At 38.0% G+C, this 22,950-nt stretch overlaps 2 protein-coding genes across 5 annotated transcripts in view; one reads left to right on the top strand and one right to left on the bottom strand.

The window, feature by feature from the left end:
* Nucleotides 1–238: 238 nt before the first annotated feature.
* Nucleotides 239–22,809, bottom strand: LOC139962415 (hormonally up-regulated neu tumor-associated kinase homolog A-like). 2 transcript variants are annotated; one of them, XM_071962340.1, is made up of 9 exons: nt 19,989–21,072; nt 17,421–17,871; nt 15,923–16,225; nt 6,948–7,065; nt 6,615–6,670; nt 5,964–6,090; nt 5,415–5,539; nt 2,546–3,775; nt 239–1,215 (listed from the first exon to the last, which is right to left on the bottom strand). In XM_071962340.1, exons 4-9 carry the CDS (start codon nt 7,055–7,057, stop codon nt 971–973), a joined length of 1,893 nt encoding a protein of 630 aa, XP_071818441.1. In that variant the 5' UTR covers nt 7,058–7,065; nt 15,923–16,225; nt 17,421–17,871; nt 19,989–21,072; the 3' UTR covers nt 239–970. The 2 variants fall into 2 exon arrangements, with proteins under 2 accessions (XP_071818441.1, XP_071818440.1); XM_071962339.1 differs by lacking the exons at nt 15,923–16,225; nt 17,421–17,871; nt 19,989–21,072 and adding exons at nt 21,104–21,278; nt 21,604–22,809.
* Nucleotides 9,663–22,950, top strand: part of LOC139962416 (uncharacterized) — a 37,911-nt gene continuing 24,623 nt past the window's right edge. The window contains exons 1-2 of one of the 3 annotated variants that reach the window (XM_071962345.1): nt 9,684–9,803; nt 11,188–11,207. In XM_071962345.1, coding sequence (XP_071818446.1) covers nt 11,202–11,207 — 6 coding nt within the window. In that variant the 5' untranslated portion in view covers nt 9,684–9,803; nt 11,188–11,201. Of the gene's footprint in view, nt 9,804–10,587; nt 10,741–11,187; nt 11,208–22,950 lie in introns of those variants that run through there. The other 2 variants (XM_071962343.1, XM_071962344.1) reach the window with 2 other exon arrangements.

The following is a 22,950-nucleotide window of genomic DNA, read 5'->3' as shown; positions in this document are numbered from 1 at the left end:
TTTTCTGTCCCAGCAAAAGCTCCCATTTTTGGGGGGAGATGGTTGGGGGGGGGGGGGGTTGGTCGGAGATGGTAAGGAATTACAAAACAGAAAATACTTTTTCATAGAATTTTATTTTAATTTATTTCGGTGGGAGGGAGGGGGAGGGTCGGGGATGGTAAGAAATTACAAACACAAAATACTTCTTCATAAAATTTTATTTTAATTCATTTCGAAATTTGATTGTCATGTTTTAAAATTATTGCACATTTTTCGAAAAACAATATTACAACATACTTTACACAAGCAAAGAAAAAGCAATTGTAACATGAAATTTTACGAAGGTGTCTTACGGAATTAGGAGACGTAAAATGGGAGAATCCAACGTAAATTTCCGTGAGAGTCCTTTACATAATGTCGGCCCATTCTCATAAACCGTACCATGCAATTACAATGAGAAAGTCGGTTCATATATGATTAAGTGAAGAAATATATGAAATACAATTATTTAATGGGCGGCGCTAGATACAATTGTCATAGGGCTAGACTTCCCTCGCAGTATTGATGTATGCATGTTATGGCAGGGGGCGGGGGAAAAAACAAGCGAAACATGATATCAGGCGCGATTCACTTTAAACGATGATTTCTGTGAGATAGGGTGATATGACATGTGGGGGGGGGGGGTATAATCCCAATGGAAATAGCACAACTCATTTGTAGCCTATATTTATATGCCAAATATATAACATACAATAGATAAGTTATCATCGGAATATCATACAAGAAAATGACTTATTTTCAGCCAGGCGAGATTTCGTCGCTGGACCTATGGCTCATCTCCGATGAGACTTAACAACCATTTTATGCATCATTTAGCTCTCTTCATTCATTCATTGGTCTTCTCTCATATTTTTCCCCAAGAAATGATAAAGAAAGGAAAGAAAAACGTCCTAAGACGTGATTGTCGTTTCTGCGCACGGACCACATGAAATCACCTGGTAACTAAGGAAAGTCGCACGGCGCTCCCTTTAATGTTCGGCAACCCCCTTCTCCCCTTTGTTCCTTTACCGGTAAATATATCCATCATCTTGCCCCCTCTTGACGGTTGGGGTGCTGTAGAGGAACGTTGGTGTCCGCCGCGTTGACTATCTCCCCGGAAATGACCTTTAGATAACATCCTCACCGAATGACGGGGTGTTGAATAAAATGTCCCGAGACGGTGGGCGGGAAATGCCCCTGCAGAGTCAAAGGAAAATGCATGATACTGTGAGTTTGTGTAAACATGGCTGAATACTGGTGTAGCTGGGTAGGTAAAACAAAATGGGCTACATTAGAAAATGTCCGGAATCAACACAAAAGACGCCATTGCCAACTGAAGCATGGTTTCTCAACACCCCTCCCCCGTCCTTTCCAGGGGCTATTTTATCTTTGGTTCTAGGGTTCTGACGATTTTATGACAAGCGCTTTGAAGCATGTCATGAACGTGCAGTGCACACGAATTGTCCCACCTGTGTGAATTCCTGGCGTGACTTAATTTGATTATGAATAAGGGTCGTTAGTAAAACCTTTACGTAAGAGGCTTTGTTGTGTTGGACTGTTTTCATTTCGGTTACTAGTCGTACTGATTCTAAGGCATCTGTGAGAAAATGCTATAATACAGTCCATTCTGTGCTTTTCACAAAGTGCGTTTAGTAACATCACAACATACTATTTAATGCTTGGTTTTCTTGTCCATAAATGACAACTTCGATGTCAATTTTTGCTCAAATGCAGTCACGATATCGATCAAACATCGAACAAACATCGAACAAACATCGATCTTAACACGCCCAAAATATGTAAGTTGATATCACACTTTTAAATCTCTGAACTTAGTTTGAGCACGAATGAAACTAGATAGACCTAGGCCTATACTAACAAATAAGTTCAAAGACAATCCAACTTCGTCATGACTGATTCTTAGGAGAGATTTCAGGTTAGAACCAGAATTATAATAGGGCACATTCAGTGTACTGGCTGTCATGGGTTTGTTCTTGTAGGCCTACTCGTATACTCATGTGTAGTTTATATTCCCTTTCCAAGGGACTCGTAACACACACTTGACGTAACATCATCATGGTCACATGGTAACAGCCTCGATGTAAATGGGACTGGGGTTGAGAGTGGATTGAGTTAAGTAATTTGTTCTTCGTGCCCAGGCTCTATATTTGTGGTGACTTTCCTTTAACAGTACCATACTCATGCTCGGCAATCGTAAAACAAAATTATATACTCTTACTCGGGCCCTTTAACTCGGGACACTGTACTCACACTACGTATGTTGTTAGAAAGATATAACAATTAACATGCAATAACCATAATTCACGCCCACCCCCAGAAATGTTGACGATTAAAATGTTGAATTCTGAGGCATGTTTAGACAATAAGTTGGGCAAACAATTAGGTCTAAACGCGACTTGAAAGTCGACTTCAACGACTCCAGAGCCAAACTCTCCTCAGGCAGTAAAATCTCGGACTCCTCCCCCTGACCCATAACAATAAGCTATACTTTTGCTGAAGATCTTACCGTGGCTTTGAAATGGCACATGCGTTTCATTTCGCCTTCCATCTAGTTTACTGTAGACACCAGGATCTGTCCGGGATCTTTGTAAGTTTCTGATCAAGCCTTGTTGAGCCGATATTTTGGCATTCCCTTCCGAGTTTCGCTTCTCTAGCCTCACCCCGCGTTCAACTTTCTTCAAAAACGGCCGCCCTTCCGTCACGACTTTTCCGTTTAGAATCAACATACAGCCTGCGTTTTGTTGCTGCAGCCTTTCAATTCCATGGCTAAGGCGTGTTTTCTCCGGTGCCGTGCTAGGCTTTGTCGGCAAGTCATTTGGTAAAGGCTGAAGACTTGGCTTAGAATTCCGTTTTTCGCGAAAAATATCCTTTACTTCACCTTCGAATTTAAGTTTTATCTTAGGTTTTTCATTTTGAGCTTGCCGCTCTTCAATATCTTGGACTTTTCCCGACGGTCGCTTTTTCGAATTCGACCCTGATTCTGATGAACCTGATGTTGAAGAGTTGTGACCAAGTTTGACATGATCATTTTTGATGGTAAGTTTATCTAGCCGATTAGCACCATCATCGAAGACTTTATTTTCAACAACATCGTTTCCGTTGCTTTTAACTGAATCTTTGACCAAAGGTAAATTTGAGGTTCCTTTCTTTTCCGTGTTGTGATCCGGTGAACAATCGTCAGTATTCACTGTACTGCATTTAAGCTTTTCCTCTTGAAGTGACATATCCTGATCAGACCTCGCGGAACTGGTCCTTGCTGTTTTTATACTCTCAATTCTAGGATTCAGTGGTCTTTCTAATAAATCTGTCCTCTCGGCACTCCCACTTTCAGTCGTCCCAACTGAAGAACTAAGCACTTCCAATTTTGGGAGGAACAAATAGTTCCCATTTTCGTCGACGGCTGGCTCCGCCTCCTCAACAATCGTAGGCTCCGCCCCGTCAGGATAGCCCCACCCACCAGCTATTCTCTTAATCAAAAGATGATAACATGCATTTTCTACTACTGGTTTGTTGTTCAAGACCGTTTCTCGAATTACCTCCTCGCGATAACCACACTTTTTAAGAGATGATATAATATGACCATCCAATTGTTCACTTTCTAACATACTCGGGTAAACAGAGGGCGCCAAATTGGTGAGATGTCCTTCGTTGATCCAAGAGTGCGCCATCACATCCTTTAACGTAATTCTTTGGCGTTCATCTGAAGTCAGCAGTCGAGTGAGCAACTGCTGACAATCTTAGAAGAGAAAGTATATAGATATATAATAGAAAAATATAGATAACTGGGGGGGGGGGATTAGAACGCCCTCTATTTCATAAAGGTTCAAATTGATTACAGCTGTTTGCATCCGTCACCCCGACCCTGGTATTCCTAACAAGTTTTTTCTTATACTCATTTCAAAACATACAAGAAGAAGATGATAAACGTTGCAAACATGTGTGAAGAAAGCTTACGGTGCTTCCCAGTCACGAAGGGGAGGAGGGGGGGGGGGTGAGCCACGGCCCCGGCATTAATAATGGGACACGGTAGCATAGTTATCCCTGACAACGCCACTGCTTCCAATTTGTCAGTCACCATAGAAATACACCCGAACCACAGTAATGTTGCATATACTTTGCAACACCATCCCTTCCTAGGAGCATGGTCTTGCCAGTCTTGGTATGGTAGGGTGATACAGAACTGTGAGTCAATGAACGTTAAAACTCGACTTTTGGCGCCAGACCTAATGAATTTGCAATGTTCTTCACTACGTTTGGTCTACTCTACATGTATACGCATTTAGAGCAAAATCAAAATAGTTGATGGAAACAACTTAGGAACAGAAGCAAATACAAAGAAGAAAAAAGTACAACCAGAGACGACCTTCTTCACATCAACTTCCCATTAAATCCTTAACCGTGACCTAATAATATATTAAGTTTAGCTTATGTTATAAATGCTAAAGTTAGTACGAATCATGGAGAAGATGGTGCATTTGCTATTGGTCGAAAGTCTTTCGCAATCATCCAATGAAATCAAGCCATATGACCCGTGACTTTTTTTAAGGACTACCGTCGATCCCCATCAAACATCTTTTCGCTATGTATACGTTCAAAGCTCCAAAGATTTCATCACCAAGTCGATTGTAAGGTATAACTTTCAAGTTCCACAATGTTCCTCGTTACAACATATGAAAGTAGATACATATTGTGGCAACGTTCTCGAAAACGCCTTGCAGTGCAAATAATGATATTTGGAGGGTTTGCTCCCTCCCAATGTTAATGTTACCCGTTGAAAGAAGTATTTATAAACTAGGATGTTAGAAAAAGATCACGTGATCGTGCGCACCGATTAAAAGTGTTCTATAAGTTAAAAACTGTAGTAGAATCTAGGACACGAGAGTGCAAAATTAACACTTTAGCACAATCAAATAGAAACTGCTCATAAGAATTTCGACTTCCTCTTCTATAACAATTGACCAAACATGTGATAAAACACACACATTGCCGGGTTTCCTCCTTACGGCGAACAGTGCCCGTTTCCATGTAAAAAAGAAATCCGTTTAAGGGTGACTGGTTTTGTTTAATCTAGTTCCCCTTATACAGTTCGATCTTTGTATACTTTGTTATCAAATGATATGTAAATCAAAACTAATTTTAATGAAACATGACTCAAGAATGCATCATTTCACGTCTGAATAGTTTTATAAGGGAAGTACCCCCCTCCCCAGACTACACGGGAGTCCGCTTTAACGCTCTTAGGGCCACACGTCCTTCCTTTTTTGCAAAGATGGAAACAAAACATGGATTCGCCCCTGCATACAGTATACTTAATACCATACTTAAACCTAACACTTTTAGAAAACTTGTAATACAGATAAAAAAGGATAACCCACCTTTCGACAAATTATCTGGCATTTTGAATCCCTTCAGTATCTTAGCATGGAGCTTGCTCATGTTATTCGGTGGGTCCACAACGAAGGGAAGTTCACCGGTCAACATGGCGTACATATTAACACCGCTGTGATTAAGAAATCACAATAAGAAAAGTACTGTACTTATATACAACTTGTTATGTATTTAGTATATACTTAATATTCCACATAAAAATGTCTACAGCGCAGAAGCGCGCTTCAGTGTTCTTATTCAACAACAGCTATGTGCATGTATACCAATGTAACCATGCTTAAAATTCACTAAACTATGTATAAGACGTTACGAGTTAAAGCGTTACCATAGATACATTAGAGGGAGCTATTTAACGAATTTCCATGCGTTCAATTAATCATTAATAATGTATACACAGATGTTGCTAAATTATAGGACTAAAACGAAAGCGTTCGCGATGGACCTGGAAAGTATATAGGCCTATATATAACAATAACAATAATTGGCAGGTCAAATAGCAAAAGAAACACAATCTATATGATAAAATATGAACTTACATGCTCCACACATCCACACCAGATCCATAGCTTGAATGACAAAATATCTCCGGAGCTGCGTACGCAGGGGATCCGCATTGTGTGTGTAGGAGGCCATCAGGACCGAGAATATTACTCAAACCGAAATCTGTCAAAATTGTAGGCGAAGAACTATTTCACTGAAGAAACAATTTAACTGGATAAATTTGCGCCTTAACGAGTATTTATGACATAACAAACATTCTTGTCAAACCGGGAAAAAGTGGTTGGACAAATCAGGTATATATTTTTCAGGGCATAGAATGGCACAGGAATCGAAACGGATGGAGAGACCCTCGTATTCCTTTCTCGACCCCCTACCCCTCGACCCCCTACCCCACGACCCCCTTCCCCTCCCTAGCCGCCCCTTCGAGCCGCCCAGATTTATGTATCCTTTAGTTATTCAAGTAGTGTGAATTACATGCTTATAAGTGCACACAAAAAGAAATCGTTTATTCAAAATATATTCGTAGACTTTTGTGCTAAACAGGTCACTTTTTGCCATTGGTTAATCCGGCCCTGTGTACATAGATCCACTATCAGAGAAGTGTAAAGACAAAATTTGGCAAACAAACTCTTTTCTCCAAAGTTGCTAGAAAAATAGTGAAAACGGGTTAATCAATATTTACGAACCACTTATTTTCAGGTTGCACTCAGCATCCAGGAGAAAGTTTTCAATTTTAATGTCCCTGTTAAAATGAAAAGGGAAAATATAAATAAACATTGCGTATTAATTCCGTTTTGTTTTATTTATTATCATATATAAGGCCAACATGTTACAATAGACTACCATAAACTTCTTTCATTAATCAATAAACACAAAATTGATATGGATCTGGAAAAAAAAAACAGCCGTTTAATTATCTCAAAACACTGAAAACATATCCTTATTTGCAATAATATTACTATATATGAGTAGTAATTATCGACATTTTGATATATATATATTAATATGTCAAAGGTCACCTGTGAATAATATCGCCCTGGTGCATATGGTCGACCGCTGCCACCAGTTGTCGCATGAACATTCTGGTCTCCCTCTCATTAAGTCGACGTTTCCCGCACAAATGTTTCATAAATTCACCTACAGAAACAGAAATGGTCAAAGTTGAGACGAGAAGGATGAGAGAATATGAAACATAGATACCAAGATGGAAAAATAAAATAATAATAATAACTCACGTTGAGTTAAGTTTGAAGAATTTCTATAATAATTCTAGTATAGTGATATTTACATTCGCTGGTTTCAGTATCGTATTCTTCATAGAATCATCCTGACAAATTATTATTTGCAAAAGATTGGTATTGTTGCATCAAATATGTGCACTTTTTGCCTGCTTAATCGCGAAACAATAGAACATTTGTTTTATCATTGTGATTTTGTTCAGAGAATTTGGAATTTCTTTGAAAACCCTTTCATTAATGTTGACATTAAAATTCATTTGGATATTTCTGAAGTTTTGTTTGGGGGCGACTTTTCACGTGTCTTCAATTTAATGCTCATTTTGATAAAATGTTACATTTTCAGTTGTAAGAAAATCAAGATTCTCCCCACAGTGATTGGCACTTTGAAATATCTGAAAGATTATTTTATGATACAAAAAATGATTTTTCAGAAGAATATGGATGAGTTGGTATGGGAGAAGTATTGGCTCCCTTGGGTAAATTTACTTCAATCGTGACAGTTCGTTTGTTATTATTGTGTGATGACTATTCCTTCATTAATTGAATTCATCCTTAATGTTGTATTGTATGATTTTCAAGAGCAATAAAAAAAAAAATAAATAAATAAAAAAGTTTGAAGAAAACGGTATACATCATGCGGTGGTGTAGGAAGATTCCAAAAAAAAGGGGGGGGGGTCACATTATGACCTCTGGTTCTCTTCAACTTACTTTTAAGCGGGGTTTGTCCTGTTACACGCATATCCAAAACAATTACCCTTTTTCTATGTAACTTTGATTGGTTTCGCTGTATTCATTTCTTAAATCTGTAAACTTTGACTTACTATCAGAGAATGAGTACTCTAACCTGGACTGGGATTCGAGTCCATCTTTCTGTCTGGACTCGGATCTGACTTACTTAATTTCTACTTAAACCATTGACACAACTACCTCATACTAACTCTATAGCTTGTTCGATAATCGCACACGCCTGCGCAAAACAAAACAACAAGAGGGAAAAACATCATTAATGAATTTAAATCACTATTGAAAAACGTTTTACGTTCATTATAACTCATTTTACTTGCAACATTCTTCTTCCAGAGAGCTGAGCTAATTTTTTTGTCCAGGGAGCTGAAATCTAAATGGTTGTTTTTTCCCCTTCAAACCCATGTAGGTCATGCATTTAGGCTTACACCATATAGTACCGTATAAAAATGAAAGACAATGCCATGCACTACCACTGTTATCTCTCAAAACACTTTCCAACAAAAAATACAGACCCAGTGTGACCTACAAGTCATGTGATATAGGGCTTATCTCCTCCCGGCTGCACAAACTGATCCATATCGGATGTAACTGATTTCGGTGTTTTTGTTTTGTCGAGTGCGCCCCGGTTTATCCGTCGGCGGTATAATTGGTGCGATCGTATCATGAGTGTCAACAGTTACATAGGGCTATCCGCATTATGCCGAACATCGTCGTTCTCTGTTCCATGTTGACGTATTTATGTTACATCCCCCTTACCTGTCTTCACCACATTACTGCACTACGAAGGACGAGAGTGTATCTATCTCAGCCCTGTGAACAATTTGTCAAATATTGAAACTGTACACGTCGTTCATCTTCTCTGCAGCCATAGAGAAGGAACATATTTTTGGAATAAAGAATTCAATTATTCTTTAGCTCGTCTAGAACGAGAATATGGACCCATCAGGGCCGGGTGTGGAGAAGGGAAGTGCGCAGTATGCAAGTAGCTCAATGAAGGGTAAGGGGGTAGGGGAGGGGTGGCAGGGTTTCGACTCCGGTTCCTTATACTGTGTGGTTGTTTTCATCTAATATCTAGTGTAGTTCGAGTTGATACTTATACTGGTATATATATATTTAGCTTTTGGGAAGACACCAAGTCTTATAGGAAACTTTCGATTAGTAATGTTTCCGATCTTTCGTCAGTCGGTTTTCAATTACAATGTATACATAAGGTCTAACTTGCGATGAGTCAATACAAATAATAAAGTTGTCCTCAGCCGTAAACGGACGGACAAACTTACCCTTATCTTTTCAGGGAGTTTCCTATCCGATTAATATTTCAACCATTTCCGGTTCGATGACGTATCTTCTGGTCATTATGTTATTACTAAAATAGATTACCAAAAAATCCCCCCCCCCCCGCCATATTATACGCTGATGTTTAAGTGGTCAAAATGTCTCGTCAGGTTCGTCACCTTTTCGTTGACTCTATGCAATTTGAAGTTTTTTTCAGTATAAAGTTTGAGATCTTCTAAGAGAACCATCTTTCAAAGTACTCGATTAGTTCGATAAGTGAATACATAGATGTATAGAACAATAGGTGGTCCTCCTCATGTATGACCCCCTCCCCTCTCCTCCCCTCCCCGCCTGTCTATCCTCTTATCCCTCTGCTCGAAACCTTTCCATTGCACTTCAAATTCAATTGTTTAGTCGTTTGTAAAGTATTGATGAAAACGAAAGTTGCAAATTTGGCAAATCGGAATTTTGCAACGTCTATAGTTTTAGCGTATACCCTCATGAATCCTTGAACGGATTTAAAGTATCCGTTTCGCAGCAGCGTGTGCAGTTGTCTGTTTGTCTGCAATTCTCTCTATTCAACCAAATTCGAATATGTTTATTGACACCAGCAAGGTAAGTCAATGCGTTTTATTTTTATCGGCTATAAATTGATTATTATGATTTTTATTGATATAAAGTGATTATTTATAGCAGGAAGTGTTTCTGTGGTTAATGTTTATACTGTAGATTTTAATATCTAAATAGATTAGTCTCTTTTTGTTTTGTTTCATATGAGTCGTACTCGAATAACTAACGATGAAACAAACAAGTGTTGAACTATAAAAATAAAAGTATATAGCATATATATGGTTCATATATATATATATATATATATATATATATATATATATATATATATATATATATAGGCCTATATATAGGCCTATATATAGGCCTATATATAGGCCTATATATATAGGCCTATATATAGGCCTATAGTATACAGATGTCAATTTGCGTATGTACGCAGATGGTTTTGAGGGGTAAAGTACGTATTTACTAAGGTATAAAACGACCGTTGTCAGATACAATCGTTAACCAACTCAGATCACATATATAACCAACAGCCGACTTTGTTATTTATCACGACAAAGGACAAATATTGAATTTGCATCACGTAATGAGTAAATTGGACCTTTATATAGCATTCAGTGATTCTGATGTACCCCCCCCCCCCATCCTCCTCCATTCTCCCCGCCCTCCTTCCAATTCTTAGAAGTTCAGTGAACATTTTATACTGTGATGGTATCGGTAGTATGAATATCTAGTTCCAGATACAGGTTACTGAGGAATCGTTCACACTGTCAGTGCGAGTGCTTTAAAGCATGATATCGAATGACAGTATATAGAGTGGTATTAGCATTAGAAAAATTGTCCCCAAGTCTGAAAGATTCGTACGGTGAGCAATACAAGTATATACATGCCTTGTCGTAGAAGAATAGGAACGATCGCTTTTTTCCCGAGGGAGGAGGCGGGGAGGTAATTTCAGCACATGATATATAAATTACCGGTATGTATCTTAACCAAATCTGTTAACGCGATACTACATTAATGCATGCAAACAGAATTTGTCTCGGCCTGTATGGCGGTTTATCATGTAGGCCTCACATAACATGTCACTGAGTGTATAATTTATGATACTTCACTCTTGATAGGCGTGTAAACGCGTTATAAAGTACTCGATATATTGTACATATATTGTACATTAGTCATACAGGAATGATACTCTAACAGCAGTCGTGCAGCCTCAGGGCAAGCCAGACAGCATTGGTTCTTGTTAACGACTTAACCATATTTCCGTAGGTAATTTTTGGCTCGACTCGTAAGTTTGTCTATATCTCCTTCCGAATTGATAGTCATACAGGATTCAAAAACATATAATCGTTTCATTGTTTCGAATCCTGAAAAATACCCACAACAACAACAACATCAACAACTCAATTGTTTACTTTGACAGATCTGTCAGTGAAAATGCAGGTAAGTAATGACTAAATTATACATCTTATACATTTTAAATGCGCTTTTCGGTTAATTTTCGATCAGTATATTGAACGCTACATACACAGTGTATCGGTATAGGCCTACGTTAGTTTGACTATATATAGTGAGTGAACTAGTTCGTTTGAAGCGAATGAAGAATAACTTAAAAAATTGTTAGAATTATGTTCGTTTGCATCTAACTATAGTTACTAGATGGATCGTATTTGACAGTATACTGCGAGCGCAGGCTTGGCGGACTGGCCAGCCTATATATAACGAATCGCTAGCGGCCTGAGTGATACAACTGGCGGTGCTAGTGCCTTGAAACATTCGGCGCAATTGGCGCCTCAGACGAAACTAGCACCTTTCGCGACGGCCGAGGAATAATGTGCCCACGGGCTAAACGGTGTACCGATTCGGCACCAGTACTATACTAGCCTGTAGGCCAGTCCGCTCTACGTGCGTACAGTACAAACGTCTATACGTATGGTATATACCGGTTGTTAACATTACCGGAAAACAGGGCTTCTAAGAGGATTTAGGGTTTTGTAAAATTCCATTATCAATAACTTCTCAATTCTTATCCGGTGCAATGCAGTAAATACCCCATGTATTTTCATATCCCTAAAACGTAGAACTCAGTGAAAACACTGCAACGTTCAGGGATGTTGTTGTTATTAACCTTCAATTCACAGTCAAAACTAGCAGACTGGACTATATTGGCTTCTTTCGATGGTCACCAATTGAGAAACGGTCAGGGTCATGTTTCTGATAAAAATATACCGGTATGAATTCTCATTGTAAGAAGTCACTCTAGGGATAGAGCCTGCATGCACGAAGAAAACCAAGCAACTTGATCCACTCTCAACCACAGTCTCGTGACATCGAGACTGTATACGAGTACGTAGTGCCGCATAAATTATAAGCTATTGAGGGCCCTTTTGTCATTTCTTGTATTCTAGTTTGTTTAATATACATAGTGAAGTTAACATGTTTTACAAGTGGCCAATATTTAATACCCTATATTTGCTACAAAACAAGAGTGCGACAGTCGGATTAAAAAGACGTATAATCTTATCATTGTACCCAATGTTAGGCAGAGTTTTCAGTCAATATCTGTAACTAATTAATGGTTTATAACTTTATATACGACCTAATCGAAATTTGGTCTTTCCATATTAATATTTTATGAAGTTTGTCGGTCGTCTAGTCTCTGTCTCGTGACGTCACAGTTTGTACTTGTGTTACAAAGGATTAGAATTTGAGCAACAGATATACAAACATTGAAGCAACCGAAGATAACAAAAGCGATGAAAATAAAAGCAGAGTACAAGAAAACCTAAAATAAATAAAAGTGATTTACTGCATAGATTGTACGGTAAATCATACCTGTTATACGATATCGCTCTGTTTAAAGGGACTATGTATAAAGGCGATAAGAAGAAGGACAGACACCTTGTTTGGTGGTAACAAAATTCAGCGACGACCGTTTTGCTCAGCTAATGTTGAAAAATGGTCAACATAAAGTTATGAATACTATGCAGAAAAAGGGCTCTTAAAACCCCGTAAAGACACTTGTTAAAACTAGTGTTAATATGTGCGGTTGCTATGTACGCCCATTAATAGTGGTAGCTATATATTAGTCTACTCTATATATTGTAGCTGTAAGGGCCTACTATACGTGATGGTAGCCATGTACGCCCATTAACATTGGTAGCTATATACATTAGTCTACTGTGTGCGGTAGCTATATGTGCGCCCATTAATAGTGGTAGCTATATTAGTTTACTCTATTATGTAGCTGTATGGGCCTACTATACGTGATGGTAGCTATGTACTCATATTAATAGTGGTAGCTATATATTAATCTACTCTATGCTGTAGCTGTATGGGTTTTCTATGTTCAGTACAAGAGTGCGGTAGCTATACAGCTTTCTACTGTGTGTTGCCCTTGCTTGATCGTTACGGTAAAAGAGTTTATCGATGATTTGTAAACAATTGTTGTGACATGAAAGCAAGTTAGCAACAATTAGCTATAATAATAAGGAAGTGAATTATTCAGCTGTATTTCATGGAATCGAGAGAACGCACAGTGTCATTTACCTCATGCAGCATGTGTTGGATGAAGTTTTAGCCACTGCTAAATATGATTTGGATAAATAATCTCACGCATAATTTTCTGTTTATAGCCACAACAAAAAACTATGCCACCAAATATTGGGGGGGGGGGATATTAGATACTTTATCCCCCACCTAAAATATTGGGGGACATATCCCCCTGTCCCCCCCCCCCCATGATTGCCGCCCATGAAAGCAAGAATTAGCTAATAAGGAAGTGAATTATTCAGGTGTATAGGAGTCGAGAGAACGCACAGTGCAAACAGGTGCACGTATAGCTTGTACGAGGAAGCTAAGATAAATTAAGCTCTCTGTTGCAGTTGCGTGCCAGTTTTTTTTTTTATCTTTTTGAAATAACAATGAAACTGATTGGAAGGCAACTTTTTCTTTGTTCGGTTCTACTTTCATGTTTTTGGTGATATGATATTATGTTTGTTTTACGTTGTTCATCTTAAGTATGAAATCAAATATGACCTACTTCGTATCAACTCCATTAAAAACAGTCGTTTGTGATTAGGTAATCACACTGTAAAAAAAAAGGGGTCAGGTTACCCCAAAAAGTGGGTGCAACTAGGCTACCACCAGTTTTTGGGGTAACCAGGTTTCCGCACCCGAAGGGAAACCTTGACGTTTCCTTCAAACTTGGGGTTTTCGTCAGAATTAGATTTCCTCAAGTTAAGTAGTATTGTTTCCTTATGTATTGGGGAAACCTAACATTTCCTCACATCCAAGGGTTTGTTGGTTTCCTCAAGTTTAGGGGTAACGTATCCTAAGATAGTGAGAAAACCAGAGGTTTCCCTGCTTGGGGGGTAACATACATTCCTTAAAAAGCTGGGGACTATTACACCAGTATCTGAGGTAACTAAAGGTTTCCTCACTTTCTGGTGGTAGCAAAAGTTGCAACCGAGGAAGTGGTGTAACCTACAGGTTACACCAAAATCTGGGGTAAACTACACCAGGATGTACTATCCCAGTGTTGCTGAATAAGTAACAAAGAATATATTTTCAAAAAACAACTATATATTGTCACAACTTCAAAGAACGATTTAAACAAGCTTTTGATAAAAAGAAAAACAGTAGGATTACTATAACAAAATAATAAGTATATGTTTAATTAATACACATGTAATACATGCCCCCCCCCACCCCCTTATTTCAATTTGTCATTCTTAACTATATAGTGGGTTAGCCCTTGAGCATGAAATGTTAGGAACTAATAGTCGAAATATTAATTATATGCAAGTGAAATATTACATATTACTACCTGAGCAAGATATGTGAAAGAGATTGTAACTTTTAGTCACCAGTTAGAGAAGAGCAATAACAATATCATAGATCTAATATTTTGATGACCTTTGACCTCAACCAAAGGGACCATGTCCTAGGAATAAAAAATACAAATAGCCATGGGTATATGCTGTACTGTGTAAATCCCTTACACATGCATGTGTGTAATCCTTTTAAAGACCATTTAAAGATTATAAATAGACTGTGGTTTCGGAGTGTGCGCCTGTCCCCTACCCCCCCCCTAACATTTAATTTGACAGGAGTTACTTGTAATGTAATAAATTGATACAAATAATGAACTTGTAATTACCCCCCCCCCCCACTTGACCAGCATGAATTATAATTATTTATTACATTATTTTGAAAGATCCATTTTTCTCGCCCACAAGAGAATTTTACATCCCAGGATAGATAATTCTGTATATGACCTACAATACATCAATTAAGCTGACCAGTTAAGTCAATCTCTGGTAGACTTGCGGTGAAAGATAAGGACCTTTATTATGAACAATCAAGTTGTCAATAGTTAGAAAAACGTAAAAACAAGTTGAATAATAACTGATTAAGAAAATAACAAAGTTTTGGATTTGCCGCAAAAGTTGTCTCGGTACATCAAAAGTTGTCCTAAGTTTTTATTTTGTATTTAATAATCACTTTGCAGCCCAATATTTTGTCCTTTTACATGCAGGACCATGATTTTTCAATATTTGTTTATAGTGGCACATTGCGTTTTTCTTAGAACCTCGTCTTGTCAGGAAAACGTGATAATTTTGCATATTACCAAAAATGTTTAATTTAATCACTCACATTAAATGAGTGGTAAACACAATCACACAAAACGCTGTAAGATTGTGACATAATCTGGGCCCTAACATGTAAAAAGTTTGAACAGCAAGTTTGTTTTGCATGTTAATTATGCAATTAATCCTAAAAATTAGGTAAAATTGCCAGAGTAATAAATATATTCTACCATAAGCTATCAGATGATGGTCTGTTATAAATTAGTTGCAAAATTGCTATAGCACATGTCATATGATACTAAGTTTGCATTGAGACGTACCGTATCACACAAGAAGGATGCTGCTACAGTATAGAACAATAGTAAGGTAGCACACAAGAACTCCAGTCATGATGAAGAAAGACTAACTCACTAATCTCTAATCTTTTCATCAAATGTCCTTACTCTCCGTGGGGTTTTCAGTTTGTCACTCAATTTCATGCAGAATTTCTGAATTGCTGCTACAGTATAGTATGACAGTACAGTAGCACACAAGAACTCCAGTCATGATAAAGAAAGACTAACTCACTCTCTAATCTTTTCAACAAATGTCCTTACTCTCCTTGGGGTCTTCAGTTTGTCACTCAATTTCATGCAGAATTTCTGAATGAAGGTGTATGTTTCAAGGGTAGTCGTGGTGAAGTGAATGTTGCAGGCGTACAGGAGTCCGAACAAAAAGCTGGCCGCAGAAATAACATTTGCAGTGTCAAATACAATGTGTTTTTTCAACAACGATATAACAGCACTTTGGCTTCATTATGTCCCCAATAACTGCAACAAATGGATCCGCATTTTCTGCTGTGTCCACAACATAATCTTGAGATGTCTCTTCCTGCGAACAGAAAAGCAAAACCACAAATTATAAACACTCAGTGAGTTTGTTTATCAGAGCTGGGGATAGGAAAATGTTAGCAGGATATTTTATTCATTGGCTTCCATGTTCGCTTTTGAGTTGGTTGATTTAAAAAAAATACTAATTGTAATTGCAGAAGTGTAACTTGTGAATTTGGTGCTGATCTCAGCACCTTTTACCCACATATGTGTGGGTAATGGATTTAAAGCGCTTGAGACTCATGTGTAATGTGCTATATAAAAGCATACAGTATTATTATTAGGGTTTACAAGCAATGTTCATACCCAGTGTAGGTTTTTTGACCTTGGCCAAAAACAATAAGGATCATGTACTCACTAGTGGTATTCCACCTACCAAGTATGAGAATGGTTGGATCTTGTATTGTTCACTTATGTTTACAAGCGGTGTCACCAAAGCTCGAATTAAGGTTTTTATTACTCGCAAATCTTTGCAGGTGGAATCGCATTGTCTGCCAGCACAGAGGTTTGTTTACCAGAAAACAAACTGTGTCCGAGAACATTCCACACGTGACTAGGCTCCGTACTGGACCATCCTACAAGTTTGTACAGTAAGGAGCCTAGGCAGCCGTCAGTTGTTCTCGGACACGTTTCTTTTTTGACCCTCAAATCTTTTCATTTGCCTTTGTTGTGTGCACCCGCAAACTGTTTTTTCCCGCATTTATGGGTGCGCATTTGTGTGGTCTTATTTTGAGCTTTGATCACAGACACACACACAAGCATGACTGCATAGGCTGAGATTCCTTTTGGCTCTGGCAAGGAATCAACAAGTCTTTATAATCTATTTGCTTTTACCAAAATGACATATAAAATCTGAAAATTGCTACAGTGAATTTTGGGACAAAATCGCATGCTGACTCTACGCCTATACTTGGCGATCACCCTCGCGAGTCAGCACGAGTCAGATTTTTTTCTCGGGTATTTGTTGTTTTTTATTGATTTTTCTTTTTTAGGTGGTTCACAGACTTCACCACCCCCCCCCTCCCCCTTCAAATTTTCTGGCAGAAACCTTGCCTAAGATACTATTTTGAATGTTTTGTCCTTAGATTGTAAAAAACCAACATGAGTGTGTTAGTTCCTTGCAACTTCTCAACAAGTCTAGAAATTAGAGAAGAAACAAATCACCTGACGTTGCAATGAATTTGTTGATCACTTACCTCGTAAAGTTTGAAGAAACTCTTGTTTCCGAACACAACTGGAAGGACTAAAAGTGCAGCAACAGTCTTGTCCTCAATTTGCAGGTGCTTCATCACTATTGGCAAAAGTTGTGGCTTTAGTTTTACTTCTGATAAGATTTTACTTGCAGCCTTGCTTAAAAAGCTTTCAAAGTTTTTGAGAAGTTCTGTATCTGTTAGACGTTTGAATTCATTGCCAATTTTGCATGGCAAAAACAATACAGGGTAATTCTCTTGAACTTCAACAATAAGTGGTTTGGAGTTAACTATTTTACGCCTTTGAGCATAAGTTATTCCATTCGTTGTTTGATTAGATCAACGTTTGGAGTGGTTTTTTTTAAATTCCTTCGCCAACCTCTGTATGTTCTTTAAGGGTTTTGTGGTCTTCTCCATCAGGAATGATTGGACTCCAGTTGACCTCTCCTCATTTTGCCTGATTATACAAAAAGAGAAAACAAAAGGTACTGAGATATTTGGTAATACTGAACATTGTACTCACTACCATATGGCATAAAACTAAGCTGCCAACACTGTTGAGCTACTAGGTCAGTGAATAACTGGGTCAGTTTTGACAGAGGATAACAAATGAATCTGAAAGAGAATGCAAATATAACCAGAAAACCAAGGTTTTGTGATTTACTTGCCTAAATGAAGTGCATAGTTTCAGTCTGGTATGACCAATAATTTATTACTTGTTTCATGCTGCCACATCTAACTAGGCAGAAAACACTGCATTGTTAACTCAGTACCAGGTTTCAGTGTTTGGCACCTGTTGACTTGCTAAAAATATATCCCAATACAGGTTTAAATAAATCAGACATACAGTTTGGTTGCCAAATTTTATATTGACATTTGAAGAATTAAGCTATTATGTAATAATTTTTCTATAATTTAGGAACCAACATCGTGGCATATTTGTGTGTTCAAACAATGATTACATATTGGTGTGAAAACAGTACTAATACAGCTACAGTGTGTATTTCCCATATAGTGGTTGAATACTGCAAAGTAAATTTAGTTCTAGTTCCAGAACATGACCAACCCCAGATCTCATGTACTTGAATCAATTTATAATTTATGCCTTAAATGAAAGTGTTCAATAATTTCACATTAAATAGTAGCAGTCAGAAAATCCTAAAGATTTCAGTTACTTTTACATATTTACCACATTTTAATTAGTGTGAAATCCTTAAAGGTCTTTTCAAGAAAACAGAATTTTCCCAAAAAAATCTCATGTACTTCAATCTATTTATAATTTATGCCTTAATGGAAGTGTTCAATAATTTCACATTAAATAGTAGCAGTCAGAGAACCCAAAAGATTTCAGTTATTTTTACATATTTACCACATTTTAATTAGTGTGAAATCCTTAAAGGTCTTTTCAAGAAAACAGAATTTTCCCAAAATAAATTCAGTTCCATTTTTGAATGTATGTATTTTACCAACTGTATTAGTAATCAAAATGGGTAAAATATTGGTCTTTATCATCAGCAATAAATGTGAAAAATATAGTGGGATACATAAATCACATAAATGTATAATGTTTGTTCAATTAATTGTTATTTAATAATTAGCAGTCAGGTTCTGGGTGGCGGTCAAGTTCTGGGTACTCTACCCTAGGCCTATCATACTTTTTCTGGTCTAAAAATGAATTTGGCCTGACTCAGTAATGCATACCTGTCTCCAGATTAACCTTGAAAACATCAAATTAGATATTCATTAAGTCATAGGCCTATCACATGGTTTAGCTAGGCTAGGGTGAGTCATGAATTTTTGTAAACAAAAGTTAAGCTAGGCCTAATACTGAACAGTTAGGCTATTAGAATTTTGTAGTTTTTGGAGAAAAAAAAAACTGACGGCCTCCAAAAAGGAAGCAAGCGGAGACGCTAAACAATTAAAAAAATAATTTGGCCTTACAATGCCTAACTCAGGCCTAGCAGCCCAGTCCTAGTCTTCCCATGTTTGATAAACCCTAACAAATTACACACAACCTGAAAAATGTGATAGGCTAACATATCTCCAACATTATCATTATCAATTAGCCTAGTAGTATTTAGGCTAGGCTGGCCTAGTTTGATAGCCTAATGTTGACATTAACACTCCCGAGTATTATTACTTATAGGCATAGGCTAATACTATAGGGGGCCTAAATAGCCTAGACCAAGGCGCACATTCCTTAGTTGACCACAAAGTAAATGAGTCGGCCTAGGCTCGGCACCATGTTTTTTTTTTAAATTTTTAGCCTGATTGGAGAATGCACCTGTCTTTACAATTAGGCTAGGCCTAAGCTAACTCAGGCTATGCTAGTTGCAATTTTCACTAGCCTTAGCTAGCTTAGGCATAGCCTGGCTAGCCTAACGTTGACATTAATAGTTTAGTCGATTTGCAATTGATCGCATCTCTCAGTGGCAAGTTTGTGATAATGCGGCTTGCTAAACAAGATATAACACAACCAGTGTATGACACCACATTTCAATGTGTTGACAGTTCAGAATTTTAACTACGATTTCATTTTTTAGGGTAAATTATTAAAGTTTCAAATGATCTTACCTTTTTGTGCGAGCTTATTGTACATCGTCACGTCTATAGTCTATGTATGTTTCGGTACGGTATACGTACGTACGTATGACTTCAACGTGCAGTCTGTTAATTCCCCCGCGCGCAAAGCAAGAAATATTAACAAGGGGGCGGAGCTAGTGTGTTATGTTAGAAGCCGTGTCATTGCTCGAGAATCGTTGTCGTGATGACGTTTCTTGCAGAGATTATAAGAATCACCATCATTGGACCTCTCGGTTTCCCTTCATTTGGGTCATGGACAGAAGATATTACCTTAACGCTCTTTCGGGTGTAACACCAGAGTAACCCACACCGGGAAACCAGGATTCCTCACATTTTGGGTGTAAGGTTTCCCATTTTTTTTACAGTGCATATATAGCGAAACGCTAACGCCTTCGCGCAAAGCCTTTGTCGGGTGGGGTTCAGGGACGTAGCCCCTGCGGGGGTCCAGGGGACGGACTCACATCTATAGAAGCTAAAATATTCAAGTTTGCTTCTGTTTGGCCCCTGAATTGATAGGGCAGTCAAAAATATATTTTAACAAAATCCACTTCTGACAAGTGCGGATTAGACCTGATTAAGAAAGAATCATCTATATTTAACATCCGGGTGCGGATTAGACCTTATTAAGAAAGAATCATATATTTAACATCCAGCTATAGCTAACGGCCTTTATCATGATTAATAAACGTGAAATTTGAGCCCTTGCACACAAGAATAAAATCATCTCGTTATACAGATGTCTACAACTTGCACACATTTGGGTGTCATAAGTACATTTGAAGAAAAAAAAAACACTATTGGGTATCTGGGCACATTTATTTTATCGGAAAACATAGAAAGCTATAAAATAAAGATACATCAGGGCCGTTACATGGGTGGAGTCTCTAGGGGGTGGGGGGCGTCAGTTGAGGAACATCGAGAAACATGTATCGTCCAAAATGTTACACAGTTTCAAACATTTCCTTTTTTCATTTTCATTCATTAAATGACTGAAATCAATCCCCGATCAAATTTGGTTGAAGGTGTATTTTGGATATAGTTTATAGCCAGGACTATACTATAGCAGATCGTAGTCAAGGCTTTTGCTCTTCTTTCAAATGACCTACCTCCCTCAGCGTACTCCATAACTAGGTAATAGTTGTTTGACGTCTCCATCACTTCCAACAATCGAATAATGTTAGGATGACAGAGTTTCTGTAGGACCAGCGCCTCTCGTCTGAGGTTCTTCCGGACATAGTCCCTGGTGGCTATCTGGCTCTTGTCGATCACTTTAACAGCAACCTGAACGACAGGTGAAGAAGCATTGTTATGAAATGTGAGAATAAAGCCAGATTAGTCATTCATGAATGCACAGGTCATTAATGTTCTTGCTTACAATCCCCTCCCCGGCACCACCATCCCCACACACACCCCTCTATTCCCCTGTCGAACACTAATAGCGTATACAGATAAAAGAAACTTACCTTTCCAAACGTTGTATAGATATACACTTTTTTGCGTAATTTAAAGTGTCTGTAATGTTACATTTTTGGATGGTCAATATCATATCAAGTAATCAAAAATATATTACGTAACCCTTTACAAAAGTGCCGATGCAGCAACTTACCTTTTCTTGGGTCAGTAGATGTGTTCCTATTCTAACTTTAGCGAAACTCCCTTTACCTATCACTTCCCCTAAAACATAACCTCCGACCTTCTTCCGTGCGCCGATGGAGCTGTTGGAACTCGCGAGCGAAGCTCTACGGCGTCCGGTTTGTGACATAGGTAACACGGGGTTGTTTTTTATCACTTTGCAAAAGTATTTTTCTTTTTTATTTACATTTTAGTTCAATTCCAGCAAACTTATATTTACCTTAAATACTACCGGAGACAAGATTTTTTTGAACACGTTTTACAGCATGTTTTTCATATTAGAGTCCTCCTTATTGAAATAGATAATTCAGACTTCTAGCAAGAATATTTTACTTTCAGATATTTTCAAATATATATTAAATGTGTCCATCTCAGTATTCTATCGCAGACTATACATAAAATATATATCGATAAAAGTTGCCAAGAGTTTTCTTTCGCCAATGATCCGCCCTTCGGCAGTCTTAAAATCACAAAACATAGAGATGAAATTTGCTCCGAAATACTCAATCCTTCACAATATCAGAATTTTTGGTTTGTTAGAAATCCCTGGTAAAAAGCGGGGTTTTACCGGATACATTGCAATCACCATAAAGTGTTGGATGTTGTTAACTTGTGTTGGATGTTAAATGTAACACTTACAGTGTTGGATATATTAGAGCTAACGCTTATAATGTATCCAAGGTCCGTATATAACTGTCCAACATCACAAAGTTAGAAAGGCATAACAATAACAGGTTCTCCATTTAACCCGAGGCACATGTTCAACTATTGACTAATACCGATTAATCAATAGAGAGGTCGTTGGCTCTTTAGAATATAACGCGCCCTATACGGAATCGTTTTATTGATCTGGTTGACGAGATTGTCTGTGGTTCTTATAATAGGCGTAACCAAGGAGTTCCTTGTCTTACACGGTAATCTCTTTCATTGTTCATGAGTCTCCTATAGGTCCACACTGCAGGAGGTTGTTTACGAGAGTTGAGATTTTTTCTTGCTATTGTCATTTCCAACCCCCCCCCCCACTACCAAAACATGCAGGTGACAATATATTATAGCTACATGAATATGTTCGTTACATTATTCATCGCAATGTTCCTTCATCTTGTGTTGTAGTTTCGAGTTGAATCGTGGTCGGCACTGGCCTCTAAACATGGCACGAATGGGGAAATGGAAAAAGGAAGGGGAGGGGGGGGGGGGTACGGTAGGTGAGAGGGGCAGGTAACATGCCTACCGTTAGGGTTCCATTTGAACTCACCCAATGTGAACTTATTTCTCTCGTTATTACTGTTACTAAAGCCAAGAGTAAATTTTGTTGGTGTAA

This window comes from Apostichopus japonicus, chromosome 21 (genome assembly GCF_037975245.1).
Source record: "Apostichopus japonicus isolate 1M-3 chromosome 21, ASM3797524v1, whole genome shotgun sequence".
Taxonomy (NCBI): domain Eukaryota; kingdom Metazoa; phylum Echinodermata; class Holothuroidea; order Aspidochirotida; family Stichopodidae; genus Apostichopus; species Apostichopus japonicus.
The sequence above is the reverse complement of the archived record's forward strand: the minus strand, read 5'-3'. Positions and strand labels throughout refer to the sequence as shown.

Coding starts and splice junctions, on each gene's coding strand:
- LOC139962415 (XM_071962339.1), bottom strand. CDS start 21,759: ATGTCACAAACCGGACGCCGTAGAGCTTCGCTCGCGAGTTCCAACAGC. Junction 7,066..21,103: donor TATGGAGTACGCTGAGGGAG/GTAGGTCATTTG, acceptor CTGTTTCTGTAG/GTGAATTTATGAAACATTTG. Junction 6,091..6,614: donor GTGCAACCTGAAAATAAGTG/GTTCGTAAATAT, acceptor CAATTTTGACAG/ATTTCGGTTTGAGTAATATT.